The sequence below is a fragment of the Cucurbita pepo genome, chromosome 5 (assembly GCF_057944985.1).
Source record: "Cucurbita pepo subsp. pepo isolate OVF chromosome 5, ASM5794498v1, whole genome shotgun sequence".
Classification (NCBI taxonomy): domain Eukaryota; kingdom Viridiplantae; phylum Streptophyta; class Magnoliopsida; order Cucurbitales; family Cucurbitaceae; genus Cucurbita; species Cucurbita pepo.
Genome location: NC_141802.1, coordinates 13,938,274 through 13,965,384, shown reverse-complemented (window position 1 = coordinate 13,965,384; position 27,111 = coordinate 13,938,274). Strand labels below are relative to the sequence as shown.

Here is a 27,111-nt window from a genome sequence, read left to right as displayed (position 1 = left end):
TAATTAAAAAAAAAATTATTTATATCAGAAAAAAGCATCAATATAAAGTAAGAAAAGAAAAGCATCTTTACCGTACGGTTGTGTGAGGATTAGAATAGGACATAGATGAACTCATACTTATCACCATTAATTTAAATTAAATTAAATATATATATATATAATTTGGAGGGGGGCAGGCACGTGCAAGCTAGAAATAGCCACGTACGTAGCACGATTAATTGGCAGTTGCATGTGCCACATCATACGGTGAAGAGAGAAAAAAAGGTTCACCGAATCATGCAGAAAACCCAGCGCCACGTATGCAGGACGACCTTTGTCCAGGTGTCAACTTCCCAATGGCCCCTCTCAGACACATACCGAACTTCCCATGTGAATTTGCAGTCCACGACAATCCCCTTCCAAATCTATAGACGTCTCTGCTAATTAATCCCCCTAATCCCACACTTATTATGATTTTGACATATTTTCCAAATATTATTTAATATTTAAATTAAATTATTATACGTAACGCTATGTTTCTAGACTGGGAGGTCGTATGTGGTTGACGTCTTGACACACGTCATGATCATGAGGAGGGAAAAAAAAGCATAGGTTAGTTTAATATTGATGCATATTATAAGGTTCCATGTGTATATATAATATATTTAAAATTTGATAATTTTTGCGATATTCCATGGATTGGTCGACAGGTAAAGTCGTTGCTGTTAGGAAGCTAGGGAGGTAAAAGCGAAATTGGTCTCCTCTTTTTTGGACAGTTCTCTCATGTAACGTAAAATTACAAAGAATCCCACTTTATTTTTTATTTTTTTTAAATGTCAAATGTTCTCTTTAGAATATTACAGTAACCTAAAATAAACGTTGATTAGAAAGTCATTAAAAAACGATGATTAATTTAAGTGGAGAAGAATGTTACAATCTTTCCGTGAAGAGAGTAGGTCGTGAGTGACACATCACGTGTCAATAAAATAAGTTGGTGACACAGTAATGGCGCCCAACCAGTAATGGGAGGGCCGAGACAAGACGAGTGTCATGATGTGATTGAGTAGATAGTGGATCATCTAAAACACCATAAGGACATACATGAATTGATCATTTTAACCTTTCAATTCATAGATGTGGATCTCGGACCTATGACAAAGAAAAAAAGAGTGAGTGAGACAAAAAGAGAAGAAACTTTGACAAAAAGGTTCGATAAAAAATTTAGAGACTTAATAGATTTGTTTAAACTAGTTTATCTCAATGCATTTTCTCTCGTCGTCATCAAACAGTGTATCGTGCGAGATCCCCTTCTCCCGTCGTAGCGATACTATTGTCAGGCGAGGAGGATCGTCACTTTTTTCTCCGCCGTTTAGGTGGCGCATGAGGAAAGGGTAACTCTCTCGACACCGTTAACGGTGTTGCTTTGAAAAATCCCTACCCCTTTACTTTTCAGCCGCCGTTTTCCATCCCATTTGCTCAAAGATTCCAATTCTCTCACACTCTGCCTCTGCCAACTTTAAGGGCTTGCCGCTCATTGCCGCTGGCTTTCACGTTCACTGCTGTTACCTACGTAACTTTCGTCGTAAAACATAGTCGCCGGAGGTGGTGCAGTTGAATTGAAGGAGGCGATATTGTGGCGGCTTTTGTTACTGTTTCTGGGTTATTTGGTAAATTTTGGTAAAAGCTTTTGACGAATATGGTAAATTTTGGTGTGGATATAACCTCTACCAACGAGTTTCTACAGAAGCCCTTTCCAAAGAGCATATCTGCATCACAATTTCTTACTCAAAATTCTTGTAGAGACAAAAAAGAATTAGACAATAAGGGCTTTTAATGGGCCCATTTCTTTAACAAGTACCAACCCCTTTCTACACGTAAAAATATCACAGTAGATAGAGAGAGACAAGAGAGATCTGTGGGAGGGAAATAAAATTTCAAAGGAGATAATCTAGAAAGGTGGGTTTCGGATGGGAATTTATACAAGGAAAATCTAACCGGTCTTTACTGCTTGACCTGCATGTGAGTGAGAGAGAGAGAGAGAGAGAGAGAGAGAGAGAGAGAGAGAGAGAGAGAGAGAGAGAGAGAGAGAAGTGTTTCCATTTTTTGAGCAAAGAGAGAGAGAGAGAAGTAGGCACAGAGATGAAGGGGTTTATAATGGAATTCAATACGCCCCTGTTCTTGGGCGTAGAATTTGGAATTTTCATTTCTTTCTATACATGACCCTCTCTTCCTTTCTTTTCTTTTCTTTTTTTCTCTATTATTTTTCTTTCTTGACGCCGACTACCTTTCTCTGCAACTTTGTGGGGAAAAAAAAAAACATTTCTCTCTCTCTCTCTCTCTCTCTCTCTCTATAGCTTGTCCTGTCCTATCATTCTCATCAATTTATAAATGTCTCAAGGTCCAACTTTCTTTCTTAAACACCCCCTATATCTTCCTCCCTTCTCACTCCCTCTTGAGCAACCAGGAGAAACCATGGAGGACTTGAGCAGTTTGTGGAGATTTCAGGAGGTGGGTCTCTCTCTTTCTCTCTCTGTTCATGTGCTAACAGTTGGTTCAGTTCATTTCTTCTTCTGGGTCTTCTCAATTTTTGAAGGCCTTTACTTTACAATCATTGTTTGTTTGATCTTCCTCTCTCCCTCCCTCACTCTGTTTTCTGTTTTCAACGCAAAATGATCGTCTAAGGTCATCAAACTTAGATGCCATAATGATTTCCTACAACACAAGTTTTTTTTTTTTTTTTTTCCTCTCTATTCTGTTGCGGGGGAAAAGAACTACAAATGCTCTATTTGTCTTGTTCCAAGTAGCAGCAGGGGTGGGGAGTAACAGTGTTTGTGCTGTTCACATGTGTGTGCTGACCTTTTTGATCTAAGCATGTTTGGTTGCAAATGGAAAAGAATATGTCGGTATTGATGAGAATAATTCCTTATGTTATTCCTAAGGATTGATTTATGGTGCCTAATTTGCAGCATTATTTGACAACGGACTTTGAATTCCAACCTGATTCCCTAATAGTGTATCACTATCTACCCACTCTTTCTCTCTCTTATCTTGTCAATGAGCCTGTAATGGGGATTCTATATATCTATTTAGAAGAAATTTTTTGTTCTGCTGATACTGACAAATCTAGTTTGAATTTGCAGAACGTGGAGGAGTTGAAGCAGAAACTCATGCAGACGACTTTCGAACTAGAGTCCTTAAAAATGGAAGCAAATGAAGAAAGTATAAAGAACAAAGAGAAAGTGAAGAGCTTACTTCTTCTCCTGCAGGCAGCATATGAAGAAAGAGACGAAGCAAGAGATCAGCTGCAGAAACTGATGAGCAAATTTGTGCCAACTACTACTGCAACTGAATTACCAGCTCTGCTTCTTTTCCAAGCTGAAAGTCCTCTCAACATACCCACCAAAGCAAATTCAAGCATCACAGAATCAAACAGTCTCTATGAAACTTATAATCACCAATCTTATGGTTCTTCACCAGCAGATTCTTTCTTTGATGGAGTTTCATCACCAGATTTCTCTACTGCAAACATGGCTGATTCATGCAAAATGAGCTTTGTAAATCAGCCATATGTCACGGAGTATAATGCCCCGCAGCCTCTGGCCACAGGCGTGGACACTCCCAAAACAGAAAAGCCCGATCCATTTTCTGCAGTGATTGATGATCTTGTAAAGGGAAAAGCGTTACCTCAGAAAGGCAAGCTTCTGCAAGCTGTTACAGAAGCAGGACCTTTACTTCAGACGCTTCTGGTTGCTGGACCGCTTCCCCAATGGCGTAATCCTCCGCCATTGCAAGCCTTCAAGATTCCCTCTCTTCTAGTGAATGGCTGCAACACTAAGAACATCAATCAACACCTTCCTTCAAAACCCAGTAGCCCTTCCCCAAAGCCACTGCATTCTCTTTTTCACACTGAAATGTCTCGTGGATCTTCTCAAATTTGTTCAGCTTCTTCCATGTTTAGCTTCAACAATGGCCCTTCTGGTTCTTGCTTCAACAGTGCCTTGCTGATGGCTCCAAATGTTAACACTCAGATTCTAGCAGCAAAGAGACAGAAAATTCAATGACCACCATTGTACAAATCAATATCTGGAGTTGGCAGTGTAAAAAATGACTTAGTAGTCTTATTGACGTGATTTTAAGTTTCAATTACATTAAAGTTAACTTCATCGATCCTCTCATGCTAATCAATCTAAACTTCAATTTTTTTCCACAGTAGAAGGAAATGACAAGAAACAAGAAAAAAATTAAACGTGGGAGCAGGGCTTGTTAATTTGATTGACAAGAAACTCTAACTTCTTGCATTGTTGTCTGAATATTATGTCTAGCATTCAATATCTTTGTTCGTTTTCTGCTTGGATATCATCTAAATATAATTTTGATCTGCTTTTAGATGGAGAAATTCATGTGCAAGATTCCCCATTCTTCTTATTTATTATCCAAAAGAATAATCATTGAAATCCTTCACTAACTTTTATTACCTTCAAATGCTTTCGTTTCATCTACGAGTTTGTAGTCTTACGCATCGAGTTCACCGCCACCAATTCCGGCGCCTGATTACTCTACCTGGAGTCCGTGGTCAATCTCGATGCTCGCCACCGTATACCTCGTCTTTCAACTGTTAAACAACTAGAGAATATTGAAACGACGTTACCTTGTCCTTTATGGTTTGATTTCCGATCGGCCTAGGTCCAATTTGTGGAAAAAAACTAACGATCCTTCTCCGCCAATCCATAGCCATGGATTGAAGACCTCGACGATTCGTTTGCTTCCTGTAACGCAGTTAACAAATAATGAAGAGAATCCGAATCAACGCCAAGTATCAATACGGAATGCGCTGTTTGTTAGGGCGAATTCCAATAATGAAAATTGATTAAACACTTACCGAATTGCAATCATTCGTTTCATAGTTATTGAATTGGCGCCTGATTCCGTGACCATTCGTTTTGCTCTCACTGCAGATCACGCGTCTTCAGTTTCTCTGACGATTGCCCTAATTCTGATTCTTCATCGGCAATGCTGTAGACGCTCGAAATCAGTCGTTATACGAGAAAGAGTAGTGCATTATCAAACACTTCGTGCTCAAATTCTGCAGAGCTCGTAATTGAAAAGAGATGCATCATTTTCATGGAGCAGATCAACGAAATTGATGAACAGATCATTTGCAAGCCGATTTTTGAAGCATTTGAAGAAGCCAGTTCAAATCGATAGAAGCCCATTCATTTGTCCAATGAAGATCTGTCGCTAAAAATACAGTATTCACGTCTCAACCTTCGAAGTTTAAAATGACAATAGGCTAAATTAATTAAGAAAAAAAAAAAAAAACCTTAGATTATTGTTTAAAATATAAATATAAAATTATAAAATTAATATTAATATTTTTTACCTTTATCAATCAACCTTTAAATTTTTTTAAAAATTGTCTATTGACACGTCGAAAATTATTATTAAAATTTTTAAAGTTACTCCTGAAAATTTATAAACATTTTTTAAATTTGGTACATATATTTTTTAATTAAATTTTTGAAAACCCAAATTATTTTTTTAATGTTTTTTAATTTTTTTTGGTAAGTTTAATATTTTTTTAAGATTTTTTTTTTTAAATTCTCAATATATTTTTTTAACTGGTTTTAAAATTTAAAGATATTATTAAATATATTTTAGTTTTTATAATTTATAAATATATTTAATCGGAAGTTTATTGGAAAGGATTGATTTAGTCTTTATAATTTTAAATATATTTAATTTTTTAATTAATTTATCCATTTCCAAATAAGGAAATTTGTTGACTTTTAATAATAAATTTTTATAAATATTAAAATTCTACCAATATCAAACCACACTAATTCTTTACCTATTAAATTAACCTACCAAATTAATACGATTTAAAAGTACAAAAATGAAATTGAATTTTTTAAGATAAGTTCGTTTTTATATGCTTTATTATAATTTAATCGACTTTTAAAAATGTTTGTCTTAACTATATAACTCTAATTTTAATTGGTCGATCATAATATTTTAAATATAAATTGAAATTTATTAGTTTATAATATTTTATAATCGTTATTTAAATTAAAAAAAAATTAATTAAAAGGTCAAACTAGGAAATGCGTGCCATAAAACCGTATTGTTTCAGTTTTATTATGAAGATCAGTGATGGGTCCCACAAAGGCATTTTTAAAAAATGTAATTATTTAAAAGTTTTTAAAATTATTATTAAATTTTAACCCCAAAAAAGGAAAAAAAAGAAAAAACATTGAACATAGAGGCAAATAACAGAGCGAGAGAAAGACGCCGGAGAAACGATTTTCTGTAATGACCTTTTTGGGCCTTTTTTTCCCTACACGCAGTTCCCCTCGAATCTCTGTGATCCGAAATCCTCGTCCGTTGCATTAACCGGCCATCTTCAACCTCTACCCATTCTTCGCCGCGTCGACACTTTGCTCACAGGTTCAGCTCTGCATCTCTGAGCTTTACGGCTGTAATGGGTTTATTCTTCTTCTTCTTCTTCTTCTGCTGCTGTTCCTCTTGATTTTGGAGGAATGGAATCGATGTTCGTCGAGAATCGGATAATAAAGTAAAGTAAGTAGCAGTAAATTATTGTTCGGTTATGGCCGAACCTAGCGAGAAAGATCATAAGCTATGGAAAGGGGTAGTTGCAGTAGCTGGAATCATGACTACCCTTGTCACCTATGGAGTCTTACAGGTTACTTTTACAAGATTCTTTCATGTTTTTGTCTCTTTGCTTTTTCGCTGTTCTTGTAGAATCTTCTGTTATCTATCCGTCGGAAAATTTGTGTTTATGGTATCATCTCAGTTTGATATTGGATCGAATCAACGCTTTTGAATGTTTTAATTCATAGATTAGCTCAAGATTTTGGCCGTTTGTGGGTATTGTTTACATTCAATCGCCTTTCGTTTTGCCTTTATCGGTTGTTGATGCATGATTTCGCTGTATCTATTCTGGTTTTAACAGTAATGTAAATAGGGAAATTTGTAGAAAAACAAGAGAGTATGAACACAGAAACCTTGAGGGATAAATATCATAGTTATGTCAGACGTTAATGCCTGATTTTCCTTTGTGACACTTGTATTGGTAAGTGATTTCAAGCTCTCTTTGCCCGTGATTTGCAGGAAAAGATCATGAGAGTTCCATATGGGGAGCATAAAGATTATTTCAAGCACTCCTTGTTTCTTGTTTTTTGTAATCGTATCACTACTTCTGCAGTTTCTGCAGGTGTTCTACTGGTAAGAGCTTATAATTGGATACTTCCTGCAATTGGTTATCATGTCAAGGACTCGAACATTGCTATTAGATTCATTGTACTTCCTTTTCTGGAGTTTCCATTGATTCTCTTGATGTATATATAGGCAAGTAAAAAGACAGTGGACCCTGTCGCTCCAGTTTATACGTACTGCCTTGTTTCGATAACAAATATACTGACAACCACGTGTCAGTACGAGGTAATCTGACTTGTTAGATATGAATGTGTATATCTATATATTCATCTTCTACTGTCTAAACTGTTAATCATTGTTAGTCGATATATTATCCAGTCATATTGGTGATTCGTTTGTGGTTTTCTATAGGCGCTTAAGTATGTCAGCTTTCCAGTTCAGACTCTGGCAAAGTGTGCTAAAATGATACCTGTCATGGTGAGAGTATTTGATTTTCCTTCAGTTTGTAGTGGAGGGGCATCTTTGTTGATTGAATTGGGTATTAGATTCTAGACTGACTAATTTTTTAAATTGTCTCCATTGTTATACAGGTGTGGGGCACCATCATTATGCAAAAGAAATATAAGAGTCATGATTATTTGCTGGCTGTTCTTGTGACCCTGGGTTGCTCGATATTTGTTCTCTACCCGGTAATGCTCTCGTTGTTGTCACCAGCTTTTTTGGTTTCTTTTAAGAATTTGTATGAGATGGGAATTGGTCGCATCCTGCCTCGACCTTTTGGGTTTTGGTACTAACTCATGGATTAAACCACTTACTACATATATGGCAGCTAGTGTTGAAGGTTCTTATATAGTGGATCAGATATTACGATCAACTGCATTGTGAATGAGCAATTATAATACTTGTGAATTATGTTTTTGTTTCTCTGTTGTTAATCCTGAAACCCTGAATCCATTAACAGACGATTCGTTACTTTTTCTCCCCAATTGTAGGCTTCAGCTGATCTTAGTCCATACGATAACGGAAGGGAAAGCACGGTTTGGGGTGTCTCACTTATGGTTGGTTATCTCGGGTAATAATTTGTAACTCATTGTATTGTTGTCGAAGGATGATAGATTATTTTTCCTTTAATTTTGCATTTTACGTTTAAAACTACCATGGAAAATGATAGAACACTAATGAAAAACTGTAATGCTCGAGAAAATAAGCATACAGAAAGTATTTATTGGCTTCAAAAGATTTCTAATACCCAATGCATTTAACAGGTTTGATGGCTTTACAAGCACATTCCAAGATAAACTTTTCAAAGGCTATAATATGGACATACACAACCAAATTTTCTATACAACTTTGTGTTCGTGCATTCTTAGTTTGACAGGTCCGTCCCTATTCTTATTATAGACCTGGTAAAAACTCACTTTGTCCTTTAATGATTTATTCCAATTGATTTGGACGATACTTATTTTGCTTACTGTGGTTGAATGTTTAGAAGAAACTTGATGGGGCTACCTAGTGGTCAAGAGGTAAAAAAGGGTAAAAATTTTGGGTTTGGTGCCCTGGGTGATTTAGGAATAAGGATGTTATGCCTATGGTATTGTAATCCTATATGTCTCATGATAACCTAGACAGCTGGAAGGTCGGCTGTTTCCCTCTCCGACTTTAAATCTTAGCACCCCAAAAGTCTGTTTGTACAAATGATCTAGGCCTGTATTCGAAGTTCCCTTGGGTTGGTAAGACGAAATGGGGCAACCCTAGCCCATTGAGTGCTCTACCTTGGGCCATCGACATCATACGCTCTATTAAAATAGATTTCATCGAAAACCAGCTATATCCGATCTTGGTTGACCTTTCACCCCTAACCACAAGTCATCCCCGTATTTTGCCACGTATTTTGCCACGAGTGGTGTTTCCATGAGTTTAGTTGAGTATTGCGTAGCCCTACTTATGATATGAAAAAGAGGAAAAAGAAAAACGTTTAGGAGAGGGAGAAAAGAGCATTAGTTACGTTGAGCGTTCATATAAGATTGAAAATCAGAACTTGTTTCACAAAATTGGAACTCTCACCTTCAGATTATGAGATAATGGGGGTCCAAAGCAACACGTATACTAGGAAATGGACCTTGGGGAAGCGATGTTAGGCCGTTGGACGTTGGACTATTTCATTCTGAGATCGAAATTCTCTGCTGTGAAGGAGATTTGGCTTAATTGATCAAATCTATTCTTTTCTAACCTGCATAGTACTGTAGTATATAAACTGCGAAAGTTCCATTTTTGCTCCTTGATTTCTACTGGATTGATACTCATTTCAGTCCTTTTGCTTTGTAATTTAGGTCTTATATTACAAGGCCATCTACTTCCTGCAATTGATTTTGTTTATGTTCACAAGGATTGTTTCTTTGACATAGCATTTCTCTCCACTGTGAGTAACCAGTTCGATTTTAAGTTGTTTGTCTTCGCATTCATACTCGTTTCATTTGATTATTAAGAGTCTTAGCTCGAATACGTGGATCGTGAGCAGTACTAATTTTGTCTCCCAGGTAGCAACTGCTAGTCAGTTTTTTATTTCTTACACAATTCGCACTTTCGGAGCTCTGACCTTTGCCACCATAATGACAACAAGACAGGTTAGCTCTTAAATCCTATGAACTTGTCATGTTTCTTATCATGCTGAACCATACTCTTTTTTTTTTTTTTTTGGTTGAAGTTGGTCAGCATCATGCTATCTTGTGTATGGTTTTCTCATCCTCTTAGCTGGGAACAGTGTACTGGAGCTGTAAGTCATGGTTTCAACCCTTCGTCTTCGTCTTAGTCAACGTTTTATTGGACCTTTTTGACGTTCTTAATGTCAACTTGTGTGTGTGTGTTTTTTTTCAAAAATCATGTTCAGGTTTTGGTCTTTGGTTCGATATATGCTAGAAGCTTCCTGAGAAATGCACCTCAGAAACCATCAACTTCCGAAACGGTAGAGAGCCGATCTTCAAGCCCCACGAGCCAATTGTCAAGCCCCGGGAATCGATCGTCAAGCCCCATGAAGGAGGGTCCATGATTGGTTGGTTTTGTGGTGCATTTACCATGTGATAGTTCATAAGTTCTGGTCTGGACTGGTCCTCACTTTTATGCCTTTTGTTGCACATTTCAAAAGCCAAAGACAAGTAGAATTAGTATAGATTTGTAGGTTCCCCTCCTGAAAAATTGTTGATGGATACATGCTGAAGCCAGTTTTCATTTCCCTGTTGATTACGTTCGATACGTTAAAACACACCTGTCTGTAATGACTTTTCAAGTGCTTAAAAACCTTTCTTTTCAAGATTTAGAAACCGTTTTTAAGCACTTGCTAAATCATTATAAACAGACCACATGTTTCCTTTGCAGGATGGGAGTAGATTAAATTTTATGACACAGGAAAGGAGGGGGAGACCATTGTTCCTAATTTTCTTAAATTAAAAGATAGTAAAGTTTCCATTTATATGGGTGTAACGTTATATTTTGGATTTTTGAGCATGATGGTACAAGTATAAATGCGTTCATAACGTGGAATATGTATGCTTCTATATGTATTTTCGAAACTATAACGGTCTAAACTCATTATTAGTAGATATTGTCTACTTTGGTCTGTTACGTATTGCTGTCAATCTGCTAGGAAGAGGATTTCAAATCCTTGTAAGAAATATTTCGTTCCCTTCTCCAACTTATTTGGGATCTAACAATCCACTTCCCTTAGAGGCAAACATACTCGTTAACACACTGTTCGATGTCTAACTCTTAAGAAAAATAATACTACAAAATAAGAAAAATAATACTACAAAACTTGAATGGGAAACAATTACTTAATACTCTAAAAAATATACGATTATCATTGTTAAAACTTCAAATCGAATTCAAACGTTTTAAGTTTGTTAAGCTAAGCTTATTTTAACATGATAGTTGTGTATATTGAACATTATACACTATCATAAATAAGTTTTTTTTTTTTTTTTTTAATTTAATTTCATTACTTTAAAATTTTCAATTTAGTCCTTTATCTTGGCCGATATTAAAATTGGTTGATGATAAAGTTACACGAGATATACCTTCAATGATTTTACTTCAATGATTTGGTAAAACTTTAGAGGGTAGAAAAAAAAATTCAAATTATTTATGGGTATATTATTATTTTTTTTAGTGAGAAATTAACATTATCCTCTCTTAAATGACATTTTTCGTTTTTAATTTTTTTTCCATTAGATGAATTTATATAAATTAAGAAAATGAAAGATTTTACTGTACAAGGTGGTCAAAGTAATAATACTAATGAACTCATTTTAACAGTTTTTATCACTAAAAGCAATTAAAATGAAAATTGAAGCAACAAAGTGGCTGTAGTTTAGTGGTGAGAATTCCCCGTTGTGGCCGTGGAGACCTGGGCTCGAATCCCATCAGCCACAGTTTTTTTAGTTTATATTATCTATTTTTATTAATCAAAGTATTATACTAATTAGCTAATTTTTAACAGTTTTACCATAGTAAAAATGACTGCAGTAATATAGTGGCTGTAGTTTAGTGGTGAGAATTCCACGTTGTGGCCGTGGAGACCTGGGCTCGAATCCCAGCAGCCACAGTTTTTTTAGTTTATATTATCTATTTTTATTAATCAAAGTATTATACTAATTAGCTAATTTTAACAGTTTTACCTAGTAAAAATGTCTGCAGTAATAGTTTAGTGGTGAGAATTCCCCGTTGTGGCTGTGGAGACCTGGGCTCGAATCCCAGCAGCCACAGTTTTTTAGTTTATATTATCTATTTTTATTAATCAAAGTATTATACTAATTAGCTAATTTTTAACAGTTTTACCATAGTAAAAATGACTGCAGTAATATAGTGGCTGTAGTTTAGTGGTGAGAATTCCACGTTGTGGCCGTGGAGACCTGGGTTCGAATCCCAGCAGCCACAGTTTTTTTAGTTTATATTATCTATTTTTATTAATCAAAGTATTATACTAATTAGCTAATTTTAACAGTTTTACCTAGTAAAAATGTCTGCAGTTAATAGTTTAGTGGTGAGAATTCCACGTTGTGGCCGTGGAGACCTGGGCTCGAATCCCAGCAGCCACTGTTTTTTTAGTTTATATTATCTATTTTTATTAATCAAAGTATTATACTAATTAGCTAACTTTAACAGTTTTACCTAGTAAAAATGTCTGCAGTTAATAGTTTAGTGGTGAGAATTCCACGTTGTGGCCGTGGAGACCTGGGTTCGAATCCCAGCAGCCACAGTTTTTTTAGTTTATATTATCTTTTTTTATTAATCAAAGTATTATACTAATTAGCTAAGTAAAAATGTCTGCAGTAATATAGTAGCTGTAGTTTAGTGGTGAGAATTCCACGTTGTGGCCGTGGAGACCTGTGCTCGAATCCCAGCAGCCACAATTTTAGTAATTTTTAAAATAATTTTGAGATTTTTCCTTTTAAACGAAGGTTAATGGAACCGTGACGTGTACATGGTTTCCCTTTGCCCTAAAATAGGAAACTTGAAAGTGGGAAGGCAGAGCACGAAGAAGAAAAATGGTGCCATTAAAATCTCTGGAGCAGCTTCACCCAATCATAGACACTACTTTTCAGAGCTTTTGTGCTTCACACGGCATTTTCACTGGTACTTTCTACTTACTCCGATATGATTCCGATTCCGTATGAAGAACCCCATCATTTCTGAAGGAGTGGCTACGTTTTGTGTTTTTTTTTTTTTGCCGCTAGTGGAGGATTTCCTCATCCATGACCTCTACGTTTTAGCTGCTTTCGCCGAGCATCAGCCTGAGTCAGAGAAATTGAAGCAGGTTAATCATTTGTCACGTTGATCTTTTTTACGCTTGTGTTGTACTGATTTGTACGAGTAAACAGGGGATTACCCAAATCCTTTCTGTAATTAATGTTGAGCGACAGCCATGGATGAACGGTTTGGAACTTTTGGAAGATGCTAGAGAAAATAAGCATGTTCTATCCACTGGTTTTGAAGGGTATTTTCACTTTTAGGCTCAATTACTTGTTTTGTTTGACTGCCATGAATGTCGATTCTATTTCTTTTGGATGGTTGATTAAAAAGTTTTCGTCGCGAAATACTAGGGTTGATACTTTGCTTGGAGGTGGGTTACGTGAGGGACAGTTGACGGAAATTGTTGGGCCATCTTCTTCTGGTAAAACTCAGGTGAGGTCCATTTGAACGTGATTGAAATGTTTCTTCCTGAATTTTGTTATGGAACTGTTGGATTTTTGGGTTAGAAACTTGGTTCCTAATTTCTATAATTGGGTACTTCAATTATTTCTCTCAGCCTGTTTAACATGCCACTGGTACTTTATTAGTTTGCTTTGTATATGATATGCTTGAACTGTTTTATTATGGTAAGGTTTGCCTGCGAGCTGCTTCAAATGTGGCAACGAACTACAATGCAAAGGTTTTCTACTTGGACACAGGGAATTCCTTTTCACCCCAACGCATCTCAGGCTTTGTTAATTGGAAATCCGGACCTTCCATAGCTCGGGTAACTAAAATAAGTGCTCCTGTTGGACTTGTTTTTCCTTTAAGATCGGAAAATAACCGATATCTTCGAGTCATTGTGGTTTAAGTCTAACTAAATCCTTGATTATAGGACAGAGAATATCCACTTTAGCCACCCAAAATTCCAATCATATACCTTCCGCCATTGTTATAGAACATGGCAAACCAGCAGGTTGGGGCTGTCAACAACTCAAGTAGTTCTGGCTGGTAGCAACTTAAGCTATTCAACAAACCAAACAATTCATTACAGTATTTGATTCTTCTAAACCTTAAACAATCTTCTAATGTTATGGTGTAGCTTTTAAATAGTAAGGTATCCAAGTATTTTGAGATTGCTGAAAGCTGAGAAGAATCATGGTATGTTGCTGACTTTCTAAGTTTCTGCTTATCGAGGATTGTTGGTGGGGAGTCCCACATCGGCTAATTCAGGAGATGATCATGGGTTTATACTTGTAAGCAATACATCTCCATTGGTATGAGGCCTTTGGGGGAAACCAAAAGCAAAGCCATGAGAGCTTATGCTTAAAGTGGACAATATCATACCATTGTGGAGGGTCGTGATTCCTAACATGGTATCAGAGTCCTACCATTAACTTAGCCATGTCAATAGAATCCTCAAATGTCAAACAAAGAAGTTGTGAGTCTCGAAGGTGTAGTAAAAAAGTGACTCAAGTGTTGAACAAATGGTGTACTTTGTTCGAGGGCACCAAAGAAAGGAGTTGAGCCTAAATTAAGGAGATGTTGTTCGAGAGCTCCATAGGCCTCAAACGAGGCTCTATGGTATACTTTGTTCAACGGGAGGATTGTTGGTGGGGAGTCCCACATTGGCTAGTTAAGGAGATGATCATGAGTTTATAAGTAAGGAATACATCTCCATTGGTATGAGACCTTTTGGAGAAACCAAAAGCAAAGCCATGAGAGCTTATGCTCAAAGTGGACAATATCATACCATTGTGGAGAGTCGTGATTCCTAACACTGCCCGCCGGGATTGCTTGAGTTGTTGATGGCTTTGGCTGATTTTCCGCCAACGTTCTGTGAGATTCTCCATAACAATGGCTAGAGGTTAAAGATTGCCTTCATTTCCCTTCTTTTTGGAACTTATTCAGATATTATCTATGGATTAGATTAAGATTTACAGTTCTAACTTCCAAGTTTATATTTTGTGGAACCTCCAACTTCATTTAGTATTCTATTTGTCTCTTAAATCCATTTCATAGACTGGGCAGAACATGCTTCAACAAGTAATGAGCAGCATTTCATGCCACTCTGTGTACGACATTTTCACATTCTTTGATGTGCTGCATCAGCTTGAATTCAATTTGAGATCCCAGGTTCACATTAGCATGCATTAGTTGATGAATTTAACCACGGCGTAACTTTTTCAATGCCAATTAACAAACTACAATCATATCAGACGTGCAAAGGGGATCGAAGAGTGCAGTTACTGATAGTAGATTCGATTTCTTCACTAATTACACCTATCCTTGGTGGAAGTAGTTCACAGGGTACGCATGATTGGATGTAGATCACTGTACATCCTTTGTATATGCATAATTTGTCAAGCTTGATTGAAAGTACATGTGCAATTTTTTAGGTTCTTTAGACAATACAAAGACATGGCAATGTCACTCAGCAAAGGAATTCTGTGTATTACATATATATGTGCTTAGGCAAGATATTTCTGATGGTTTATTCATGACTAATGGTAATAGCTGTCATATGCGTAGTGATTCGATCTTGAACATTTGTTTCTTTGTTCGCTTGGGTTGTCATTTCAGAGTTCGTTCACTTATACGTTCAATTCTATGGTTTTAACAGGATAGTTATTAATTTAATGTTGCTGAAGTAGATGCATTAAAAAGAATTTTATTTGCAAGACTTAAATACATAAGGAAAGAAGGTTCATGCTTGATGCGTATGTACAGGACATGCTTTGATGGTATCTGCTGGATCGCTATTGAAGAAAATAGCTCATGAATATAATATTGCAGTACTAGTAAGTTTTCACTTGAAGTTGCTTCTGTTACTTACGAGATTCTTAATTTATCTAATAGAGAATGAATTAAGCACTTGTTTTGTGTCGACTTCCAGTAACATGTAAGTGTAATGCCAAAGGTAATAAACCACACGGTGGGTGGAGATAGAGGTACTTCAAAACCTGCCTTAGGAGAGAGTTGGAAGAGTGTTCCACACGTGAGGCTTCAGCTTTCCCGAGATCCAGGGAGCAGTGTCTGCCAAGCTTCAATATTAAAACACTCATCCATGGTATGTTCCTTTAGGCACACGCATCACTGTGCACATCTGCAAAGTGTTCTGCTTACATTCTTCTTAGGGTTATGTAACAATAGAGCTTTGGATCTTTTTCAGTAATGATTTGATTCATTGATCATAAAAACTGAATAACTTGTATAATTCCATTATCTCAGGCATCTGGTATGACTGCAAGATTCGTAATTTATGAATGAAAAGAAGGAACTTCTCGTACAATGAACTAGAAAATGGCAACCCAACTGGGTCTCTTCACTCAAATGGGGTGTGAAGGTATGTACAAAAACTGGAATTTTGCTAGTTTTTTCTTGTTGCTTCTCTGTGAACTCTCTGCATGCGTAGGACAGTTTTGTAGACAATGATGATGAATCCAAATATTAATTTGCAATTTGGTTCTTGTTTATTTTTACTTACCACAGTGGGAAAAAAGGGCCTCTATTTTTAAATTGGTCAATCCCACCGCTAGCAAATATTGTCTCTTTGGGCCTTCCCTTTTGAGTTTCCCCTCAAAATTTTTAGAACGTTTCTACTAGGGAGAGGTTTCCACACTCATAAGAAATGTTTCGTTCTCCTCTCCAACAGATGTGGGATCTTACAATCCATCTCCCTTGGGACCCAACGTCCTCGCTGGCACACCGCTCCGTGTCTAGCCTGATACCATTTGTGATGGCCCAAGCCCATCGCCGTAAATATTGTCTTCTTTGGACTTTCCCCTCAAGGTTTTTAGAACGCGTCTACTAGGAGAGGTTTCCACACTCTTATAATGAATGTTTCATTCCCCTCTCCAAATATGACCACATTCCTCAAACCAAACAAATATACAATCCAAAAGCCATGCACTGTTATTAACCTCTTCTGTTCTATTTTTCCTACTTTTGCCGCCTAAGATTTAGGCTATGAGTTGAAAGATTTCATAAGAAGAAAGAGATGAGTAAGATTAAAAAAAACTCGTCCTGTCTGTGTGGAAGATTATCATAAAGTTTGAAGCAAAGATAGTACTGAAAACTCAGTAGGGAAGAAGATGACCCACCATTGTGAAAGTTGAAACCGACTTGGGAGCAATAGCTACACCTTGTTGTCCTTGTCTGGTTCACCATGGCTGTGGGTCATCTTCACCAGGGGTGGGAGTGTGTACCCAAGTTGGATGTTTTTTGTCCAAAAATGGCTGTTTAGAAACAGTGATATTCAGAATGTTTTTAGTTAAAAGGGTGAAATGATCCATCCAGCAGCAGACAAGAAGAACCGAAGCAAAAGAAAAGAGAAGTATCTTGTTTGAGTGCCCACCCACGAACGATTGCTTCCGCATGCCTTTCATTTCTGTCGAGACCCGATTTTCGAGGCTTCGAAAATCAGACCGTGAACCAAAAGACGAAATCGAAAACAAACAAAAAAGAAAATAGAAGAAAAGAAAAGCAAAGTAAAAAGATAAAAATTCCATTTGTTTAAAACAAGAGAGAGAAGATTTGTTTCGAAATTATTACAAAGGAAATTACAAATGTAAAATGAAACACAAAAGACTCGAAAGACTGACAAGAGACTGACGCTCCGGAACGACCCCCTCTGTGACCGCACAGCTCTCGAACGCTCCTCCACCTCGACCGGCACCTGAAAAAGAAGGGTAAAAAGGAATGAGTATAAAAATTATACTCAGTAAGCCACCTACTTGTAGGCTCTACTTGTAGGCTCTCGTCGCACCCTAAACTTAACAAACAACCACGGACTTTCCTTTGGCTCTAGAACATCTGATTCTGGTCTTAGCTCATTAGGGCTTCCCCCTTGGGACTTGCCCCCTTCGGGCTTCTTTGGTTCTTAGACCTTCTATTTATACCCCTAGAGTTCCTTTTATGCTAACCTGTGTTGGACTGGTGCCTTGCGAGTGGCTACCTCGGCATGGGTATGAGATTACTTGGGATCTTGCCTAGGAAGTGAGCTGCAACCCCCTAGTCCCATGGTAATCCCCCTGTATTTGGGAGGGCTACCTCCCCTATTCCATCCAGCTAAACGGTCAATTACGACGTGGGTATCCCGTTTCCCATACTAAACGGCTATCGAGCAGTCGAGTCCTGATTAGGAACCCGCTGGTCCCCCACGAAGCTATAACACCATCCACACACAAGTAGCCTAAGGGTACTCTAGAGGTGGCTCGTATGCCGTGGTGGTCTGTTAGCCTACTGGGGAATGTTAGGTCTTATACCTTAGTGTCTTGTTACTCTAACCACATATCCCTAGACTTAATCATAAATGTGAGTCATAGAAATTAACTGAGTGTGCACACAACTATCATCCAGCATCATCATACACAATTCATGCAAAGTAAACATACATGCTCAACGGGGCGATAACATCCATCAACTCCCGGAGCGCAGAGATCACAAGTTTCCGTCTTCCTTAAACATATACATATAAAGCGGAAGCTTAAAACATTATTGCAACACTCAGATAATTATCAAAATACTTCACATAATACACCCATACTCTTAACAACCAAATTACATACATTCAATCATGGAAGGCTACCACCGAAGGTAATTAAACTAGCATGCATGCATAACCAAGCGACTCCTACAAGTATTTCTTCCTAAAGTTCCGTGTGGTGACTTACCTGATTGACGCGTGTTCTTCGTTAAACATTTCTACACCAATAGAGTGTCCACAAATACTGAGTTTTCTCATTTAAACCTATTCCATATAAAAATAGGGTTAGAGTTGGAATCGGGAGGGAAATCGGGCAAACAGAAATCGAACGGGCTGAAAATAGCACCTCACGCGCTCACACGCGCCTGGGAAGGTGCTACACGCGCACGGCCACGCGCGCGTACGGACGCGCATGAGGGAGGGGAGACGCGCGCTGAGGTGTTGCCACGTGGCGCCCCGATGAACGGTCAGCCGAGGTCGAGGTCGTCGGTTCGAAACCGGAAGGGCGCGCTGGAAATTCGAGTTCTTTTACGCTGACGCGTGGCAACGAGAAGCCGGGTCGGTGGTCCGGGTTGCGCGCGAGTCATCGGGTCGCGAACTCGAGTAGCGGGCCGCCGGCCTTCGAATCCCGCCCGACGCGAAGTATTTCTTTGATTTTTTTTTCTCCAATGGACGCTTGACACGTGGCCCTTCTCCTCCGGCGAAGCGCAGCCTCCTCCCTTCTCCTGCGATTTCCAGCATTCGATTACTTTGTTCCATTTTCTTTACATTTTCACATTTCGTTCTACCTAACTCGGATCAACATGGTTCCTTCACGAGATTTGTAGAGCGTATATTCATCTTTAGGCAGGTATTTTTCTTGTAATTTATTTCTAATCCCCGGGATAATTACCTTAGTCCGAAAATGGCAAGAAACATCAATGCCTACCTCTTTGACGAACGCCGAAACTCCCATTTCCGATCTGAATCGATTACAACTTCCTTCACAGGTTTTGAGCGTAATCCTCTGTAGATTAACATACTCAAATTTCAGGCTCTATCTCTTACTATATCTCACAGATCTGAAGTAATTTCGAGAATCTAGATTCAAGAACTTTACCTTTAGATTTTTCCTCGTTTCTTGATGGTTTTGGATGATCTAAAAGTTAAGAATGTTCTCCTCTAAGTTCTGTGAAGATTTCATGAAGAAGGTTCGGCCGGAACCGGACCCCTCGTGGCCGGAGCGGCGGTGACCTCCCTCTCTCTCTAGAACTTTCCTTCTCTCTCTAGAATTTTCTTTCTCTCACCATTTATATTCTTTTTCTTTCCGCCATTTTTCCTTCTCTTCCTTTTCCCCTTTATTTTTCTTTTTCTCTTTTATTCGTATGTTACTAAAAAGGAGGGTATAATGACCAAATTACCCTCCAGGGATTAACCTTGACCATCCTTCTAATTTTCTATCATTTTTCTTTTAATTTTCTATCATTTTTCTTTTATATTTTTCTTAAGTTCTTTTATTCCTCATCATTTTTCTCTTTGGCCTCATCTCCGATTTTGGTCTCTAAGACCTTCAATAAAATTGAGAGAGATCGACTTTCAAGGTAAACTTAGATTTTAAACTTTCAGTTGATGCTCGGGTATTACAATTTCTCACTATTTGGAAGCTTTTGATCATCTTTTCTCTTCCACGTCTCCTACTCCATGTTCTTTCCCACTACAATCTCTTCTCAAACATAATCATCACCAACTATCTTCAATCCACCATGATTCTATGAGACCCGATTTAAAAATTGTGTTTCGAACTTATATCAAACGGTTGTTAACTGTATCTTAATGTTATTAGGAGTAGCCGACGATTATCTTCAGATCTTATACCATTCGGTACACACTGACCTCCTTTCTCCTTGATCCACAAAGATAAAATGGAGGATTGGTGCCTACAGTTCATCACGAAAGAAAAGACTCACTAAGTCGAGATCACTAACTAATACTAATAGAATAGAAAATATGTCTTTTTTGTATAATTTCTTCGGTTCCGTTGCTATAGTAGGATCTATGCAATCAATGGGATCATATAGATTTCCCTTCAACACAATGTAGGTCGTCGAAAGGATCTCGGAGACCCACCAAAACACAGAAGCTAGAGTCTTTCACAAAATGGATTCCTATTCGAAGAGTGCGTAAACCACATGGATAAGCTCACACTAATCCATCAATTTTGGATCCAATTTGAATTTTTTTTTTAGAGGTATGAGGAAGGAATTGGAATGTAATAATATCGATTCACACATAGGGATAAATTCAAACACTCTACCCACGAGATAGAGATAGAGATAGAGATAGAGAAAGAGGAAAAACGAGGATTTCACCTAGTACTTTTGATCAAGTACCTGTCTCAATGAAAAATGGGTTAGATTCTACTGGATCAAACCTATGGGACTTAAGGAAGGATCGAATGGAGTAAAAAAAAATAAAAATGACGTAGAAGAGCTCAAATTCCATATGAATGAAAACATAACCAACTTGTATCGATCGATTTAATCTCAAGAACAACGTGCCATACTTTTTCTTTTATTCTCAAATCTAAACAGGGACATGCAAGAGTACAGAAACAACTTCACAGAAAAAACAATAAAATTTACATACAAACGAACCCCAGATGGGATTTTTGCTTTGATTAATTAGAATGTTCTTGTTGTTGATGATGATGAACATTGTGGCGTTGAAGAAGAAGACGAAGAAGAAAAACTTGGCGATGGCCAGAGCTCTGCATGCTTAACTTTGGACACACTGGCCAGCACATCCACAGGCCTCACATCCCCAATTATGGTCACTTTCTTTGTCGTGAAATCCACACTATATGATATCACTCCTGCATCATTATCAACACTACTAATTCAAACCCAAAATTTAACCAACACAAACACGACTCTCCACAATGGTATGATATTGTCCACTTTGAGTATAAGCTCTCGTGGCTTTGTTTTGGGCTTCTCCAAAAGGCCTCATACAAATGGAGATAGTATTATTTGATTATAAACCCATGATCATTCCCTAAATTAGTCGATGACTTTCATCCAACCCTTTCTAGTTTGAGATCCACACAAAATCGTTGTAAAATTACCTTCCATCTTGGAGATATGCCTTTTCACCTTCTTTTCGCAGCCTTTGCAGTTCAATGACACCTTCAAAACCACCACCTTTTCAACATGAACAACACAAAAATAAGCCCAACAACAAAGGGTTTATAAGCCATTGTTCATAAAGATATGAAGAAAGATCAAGAGAAACATAATTGTTCATACACGAGAGTGAGCTGAAGAAGAAGTTTTCAGAACAGGGGATTCAAGAACAGAGGAAGGAGATTCATGGACACTTAACGAACGACTCAACGAAGAAGCTTTCTTAGAACCATGGCTCATCATCGCCGGAGCCTGAGAAAAATCCTCGACGGCGGTTGCCGGAAGACAGTTAATTAACGGCGAATCGCCCAACAGATAACGAGAAGAAGAACCAGAAACAGAGCTGTTCTTCAAATCATCCATATCCGCACAGCTTTTTCTTCGTAAATCGATATGATTCTTTCGATTCACAGAGGAAACACTCGTACTCTTTCGGGGCTTTTCAAAATGAAGCTGCCCTTTTCTCCAATCGCCGGAATTGACATCTCCGGCGACCGGACGGCAGCCAAAGCTTGAACGAACCGCCGTGGAAGCTCTGGATTTGCAGAAAAGGTCAAATCTTTTCATCTTGGGGATTGAAAGAATGAACACTGTCTCAGAAATTTAGAGTAATTAAAAGTGTTCATATGAAAATGAGAGCTAAAAAATTGCTTTTAAGCAAAGAGAGAAATGGAGAAGGAGGAGGGACCCATGAGAAATATATATATATAAATATGTATATATATACATACATACATACATACATATATTTTAATATAATTATATTGTTTGGGAGGTAGGTTTGGAGATAATAAAATTTTATTTTATTTTTGATGTGACATGATTACTACCACTCCTAAGAACATGAAGAACATGGAGTTATGTTTTATTATATGGTATTATTTTTGGAACATAATGCATTTTTGTTATTAAATAATGACATTTTTCTTGTGGGTATTGTTTTTCTAATCCCTAGTGTGGAATTTAAAAACTTATAATTTGGAAGGAAAAAAAACTAATAGTCAATCTTAACTGTCACTAGGTCAAAATTTAGTCAATATTTTGACTTGTTTTACCTAATTTATTCTCTCTTGAATAATTGTGTCTGGTTGCTAATCTTTTTTTATTATTTAATTTTGTTTGTTTGTTTTTTTTTTTCTTTTTTTTCTTATATTCAATTTTGTTGTTCATGACGATAAAATTGGACACGGACACAAACTTAAATTGCGAAAAAAATCAAAAGGTAAATAAGTTAGAAAAATGTCAAACACGAACGAAACTAGACCAATGAACATAATCGAAAGACTAAATATCCGACACATGAAAATACGAACTACAAATATCAACGTGAAGGTTAAGATTTAATATTATAGTCAAAATTGGACAATAAAAGAATCAAACCGTTGATAGAGGAGAATAGAGAAATTTAGGTTGAAGCTTGAATTCACATGATCGACCTCGTAAGGAGCATGCGCCCTACACTCCCCTCGTTCGTGTGATCATAATTCATCTCGGTTTGGTTGCTTTCCTCGAGTATGAGAGGGTAAATTTAATTTTATGTGGTAATTTAAGAACTAAAATCTACGTAAAAGCATCACACCAACGTGCACGATTTTTCTTCTTTAAAACAAGATTACTCTTTAACTAATTCGGGTTAGTAAAAAGTTAATTATGGACAAACCAAAATGAGGGAAGTTTTTGGTGTAATTCATTTATTCCAAAATACAATAATAATTAAATTTAGTAAAAACGATTATTATTATTACTTAATTTTTACATCTCTAGGGAAATGACCGCATAGCAACCGAGATGTCCTGGGTTCGACTCGCTTATGGTGGACTTTTTGCGTTTATTTTTCTCACCTTTTTCTTAATAAATATATTGACAGGCCCATTTTTGAAGCCCAGCCTATTAACATCTTTAAAAGCCCGAATTAATCGATCATTAAATATAGACTCGTACATAATTGTCTATCATCCGTTAAACTATGTTCAAATTGATTAAAATATAAATATTTAGATACCGTTTTAAAATTAGGAAACGAAGGTTATACTTAAAAAAAATTTGCAAAAATACCCATTAACTACGAGCGTTATTACAATTACGCTTCTAAAATTTGAATTTGATCATACTTTGTCATTAATACAAGGGAATAATAAAAAAAAAAACTTAATAAAATGTATGAGATTAATAGATTAAATTAAATTAAAACCTCATAATTTAGAGCGAATTTGTGCAATTTTTCGAATTATTTAACTCTAAATAATTTATCTTAAAAAAAAAAATGTTGATATAGAAAGTCAACGAGGCTACTCTTTTGGGCGGCCATCTGGGCCCATCAAAATGGTGGGCCCATCGTTTCATCACATTAATCCCTCATTGCTGACGTGTGACAAAGTTTATCTATTTATTTATTTATTGGTTCGTTTTGACAAAGTCTACGTGGTGTGGTGGCCACGTTTATTAATATGTAAAATTATGTATTTAAAAAAAGAATAAAAAAAAAATTCAAAATAACACTTTGATTCCCACACTTAAAAAAATCTATAATTAATTAAAATATCCCCATAATAAATTTATAATTAATTTAGAAAAAATTAGATTATATTAGTTTTTTCTTTATAAATTTTGAAAGTCTTTTATCCCATTCAAATTATTATTATTATTATTATTATTATTATTTAACTCCAAAAATTAATTTTAAAATTTATTAAAAGTACAACCATTAAAATATTATTTGAACTTTTTAAGAATTATTGTTGGTGTGTTTAGTAATTGGATTGATTTTAATTTCTAAAAAACATACCAAAAATAAATCACGCCAAAAACAAACAATACCATAAATCTAATTTCCTTGTTTTTTTTCTTTTTAAAGAAAAAAAAAAAGGAGAAAAAACGTAAAGCTGTCACTAAGCATGTTTTCATATTAAATGTGGTAATTAATTAAATTAATTAACATATACAGCACATTATTGGTTGGAAGTCATGGTAAAAATAAAGTAAAAGGCATTGGCATTTATCCTTTATTCTTGTGTGTGGACCAATTAAAATACATTAAAAACTTATAATACATCTGTAAACACATTCCAGCTTCGGGTCTAAAACTTGTTACGGTTTTGTGACTATAAATTGATATTTGTACAATGGAAATTAGGTTTTGGTGGTACACTGACCATACATTTAGAAATGTTTATTTTATCTGTCCAAAAAAGAACCAGCATTCTCTGTGTTAGATTGAGAACCCGAGAGAGAGTGGAAAACATTTTTTTTTCCTTAAATAAATGAGGCTATAAATGAAATTATATTCTTCGTCTTCGTCCTAGCCCCACCCTAATAATAACATATTAAAAAAGAAAATTTAAATACCATTTTTTAATAAAAATTGTAATAAAAATAAAAAATTTAAAAGAATTATTTTTTAAAATGAATAATAAATGGTAAAAAAATTTAAGTGTGAATACCTTCAAAATATGTGTAAAGTTTTGCAACCATAGAGATAGAGAAGACTTTTCTGTCTCCATTCCATTCTATAGACATCTCTAGATCCTGATTCTAATTAGCTTGATTGTCTGACTAATTTTTAGACTAAGTTTAACAAATGTGCGTATATTTTTTGGATTTTTTAATTCGCATAAGGAAGATTGTGAAAATACTTTTTTAATTTTTCCAATATATTTAAAATTAAAAGTATAAATTTAAAAAAAAAAATTAAAATTTATAATAAACTAATTAAGGTTAATAAATATAGTATCAATATAATCGTATTTCTAAATCTACAAACACAAAATGGTGGAGCCCAAAAACGTACCACAATTTTGTAACATCCACAGAAACACCTTCAAATAATAATAATAATAATAATAATAATTAATTTGGACTTTTGTTTATTAGTAATTAATTAATTTTAATTAGTCAATTTGTGACATCCAGTTTTCAAGTACCCCAAATGATCGCCACGTGGCTTGTGTTCAGGGCCACTCTTATTTGAATTTTTTTTTTTTTTTTTAGTTCAAATTATTTATCTTTTTTATTCTCCATTCATCATTAAAATATTAATCTTTGATCCCTTCAACTTTCATCCTATTTCGAGGGTAAATCTGACATTTTCAGTTTAGAAATTAACTATTATTCTTAATTGCAAATTATGCTATTAACAATCAATTTAGTAAACCATATATAAAATAAATATACAAATAATAAAACAAAATAGCATATGTAATCGGAGCAGATATTGTTTAAATATCATCACTAACACAAATAGGGTTAAGCCCAAGTATTGTATGAGCGACTGTATTTATGTTAACAAAATGATTTAGAATTTTATGAATAAATTTAGATAGAAAAAACGAAATTTCAAGAATTTATTTACTTATCGTATAATATAAATACTCTTCCACCCTACTTAGTTCATCATCGAAGAAATCCCAACCAATACAAAGTATAGTTTTTACCGAGTGTCTTGTATTATTTTCTCGATTGGTCTTAATGAAATATGCCAGTGTTCCCACAGAGAGTAGTGGCTTACAGATATTATCCGTTTTGACTCCTTACATATCGCCATTAATCTCACAGTGTTAAAACACGTCTGTTAGAGAAAGGTTTTTACAATCTTATAAGAAATGTTTCGTTCTTCTCTCCAACTAACATGAGCTCTCACACCATATCATATAATTTTTATGATATATATATATATATATATATTTCTTTATTTATTGACAACGTAAGTTTTTGAATATAATTGTGAGTTAAGTTGACATTAAAAGTTGAATTATATTATTATATATAATTTGGAATTCAATTATTTATAGTTTCGAGGGAATAGATTTTCAATTTCCATGCAAATAAAAGGAATAATATTTGCGTCTCATAAATAATTTTTTAAATTAAAAATTATCCAAATTTTTAAATTTCAAATAAAACGCTCATTTATAGGAATTGGTCAATTTTTGTCGTCTCATATGCACACTGAATACATTAATGATTATAAAATCAGAAAATTAATTAAAATCCATTTCATAATTGACTCTTTTTTTAATTAATAATTTTTTTTTTAAGTGTTTAAACGTTTCAAATTTTATTAATATTTAAAAAAGATTAAAATATGGCTATTTTTTTAATAAAAATTTAATTAAGGAAGCAAACGACATGGAATAAAAAACAGGGAATGAGTCTCAAACGGTTTGAGTGTGTCTAACTGTAAACAGACAAAGGCTAACATTTAAGTTAAATAATATTTTAGGAAGAGGAGAGGAAAATGTTGAATTTTCAAATTGGATTAAAAATATTAAACAATAATAATTTGACTTTCAAGAACAAAGAGCCCAAAAATGGTGACAAAAAAAAAGGAGGCGTATCATAATTTTTTTTTTTTAATTTTTTATTCATTTTATGATTGGACTTTCCAATTATAGAAGTTGAAAGTAATAATTTAATTATTATCTTTAATATCCAATTCTTTTGCACGTGATTTTTTTTTTTTTTTTTTGTAAAATATTTTAATGTCATTCAAATGATTTAATAATAATAATAATAATAATAATAATAATTAATAATAATCTATTCAGACTAATAAATTAGGTCCAAGCCCTTCTTTGTGGAATGAGGGTG

The 27,111-nt window shown here is 35.5% G+C and overlaps 4 protein-coding genes, 1 long non-coding RNA gene, 2 other non-coding genes and 1 pseudogene across 8 annotated transcripts; 6 read left to right on the top strand and 2 right to left on the bottom strand.

The window, feature by feature from the left end:
* Positions 1-1,777: 1,777 nt before the first annotated feature.
* LOC111795055 (uncharacterized) lies at positions 1,778-4,441 on the top strand. Its single transcript, XM_023677287.2, has 2 exons — positions 1,778-2,487; positions 3,120-4,441. The coding sequence occupies exons 1-2, from the start codon at positions 2,368-2,370 to the stop codon at positions 4,038-4,040; spliced, it is 1,041 nt and encodes a 346-aa protein (XP_023533055.1). The 5' UTR covers positions 1,778-2,367; the 3' UTR covers positions 4,041-4,441.
* Positions 4,294-5,242, top strand: LOC147792679 (E3 ubiquitin-protein ligase ATL23-like; annotated as a pseudogene).
* A 974-nt stretch (positions 5,243-6,216) lies between these two features.
* On the top strand, positions 6,217-10,634 carry LOC111794458 (UDP-N-acetylglucosamine (UAA) transporter family). Its single transcript, XM_023676487.2, has 11 exons — positions 6,217-6,679; positions 7,108-7,221; positions 7,345-7,437; positions 7,564-7,629; positions 7,743-7,841; positions 8,145-8,224; positions 8,418-8,530; positions 9,483-9,571; positions 9,690-9,776; positions 9,857-9,925; positions 10,040-10,634. Exons 1-11 carry the CDS (start codon positions 6,584-6,586, stop codon positions 10,196-10,198), a joined length of 1,065 nt encoding a protein of 354 aa, XP_023532255.2. The 5' UTR covers positions 6,217-6,583; the 3' UTR covers positions 10,199-10,634.
* A 1,043-nt stretch (positions 10,635-11,677) lies between these two features.
* On the top strand, positions 11,678-11,749 carry TRNAH-GUG (transfer RNA histidin (anticodon GUG)). Its single transcript has one exon. It is a non-coding gene; the product is annotated as a tRNA-His (tRNA).
* A 260-nt stretch (positions 11,750-12,009) lies between these two features.
* On the top strand, positions 12,010-12,081 carry TRNAH-GUG (transfer RNA histidin (anticodon GUG)). Its single transcript has one exon. It is a non-coding gene; the product is annotated as a tRNA-His (tRNA).
* A 542-nt stretch (positions 12,082-12,623) lies between these two features.
* Positions 12,624-16,358, top strand: RAD51D (DNA repair RAD51-like protein). 2 transcript variants are annotated; one of them, XM_023676497.2, is made up of 10 exons: positions 12,624-12,780; positions 12,882-12,961; positions 13,026-13,141; positions 13,248-13,329; positions 13,529-13,663; positions 14,899-15,012; positions 15,096-15,186; positions 15,607-15,677; positions 15,797-15,946; positions 16,108-16,358. In XM_023676497.2, exons 1-10 carry the CDS (start codon positions 12,693-12,695, stop codon positions 16,144-16,146), a joined length of 966 nt encoding a protein of 321 aa, XP_023532265.2. In that variant the 5' UTR covers positions 12,624-12,692; the 3' UTR covers positions 16,147-16,358. The 2 variants fall into 2 exon arrangements, with proteins under 2 accessions (XP_023532265.2, XP_086980136.1); XM_087124010.1 differs by lacking the exon at positions 16,108-16,358 and having other exon boundaries at positions 15,773-15,946.
* Positions 16,359-17,367: 1,009 nt separating this feature from the next.
* LOC147792677 (uncharacterized) lies at positions 17,368-19,679 on the bottom strand. The gene is made up of 3 exons (XR_015421125.1): positions 19,464-19,679; positions 19,293-19,370; positions 17,368-17,554 (listed from the first exon to the last, which is right to left on the bottom strand). It is a non-coding gene; the product is annotated as an uncharacterized LOC147792677 (long non-coding RNA).
* Positions 19,680-20,846: 1,167 nt separating this feature from the next.
* On the bottom strand, positions 20,847-22,238 carry LOC111794486 (uncharacterized). The gene is made up of 3 exons (XM_023676521.2): positions 21,649-22,238; positions 21,468-21,543; positions 20,847-21,215 (listed from the first exon to the last, which is right to left on the bottom strand). The coding sequence occupies exons 1-3, from the start codon at positions 22,090-22,092 to the stop codon at positions 21,025-21,027; spliced, it is 711 nt and encodes a 236-aa protein (XP_023532289.2). The 5' UTR covers positions 22,093-22,238; the 3' UTR covers positions 20,847-21,024.
* Positions 22,239-27,111: the final 4,873 nt, after the last annotated feature.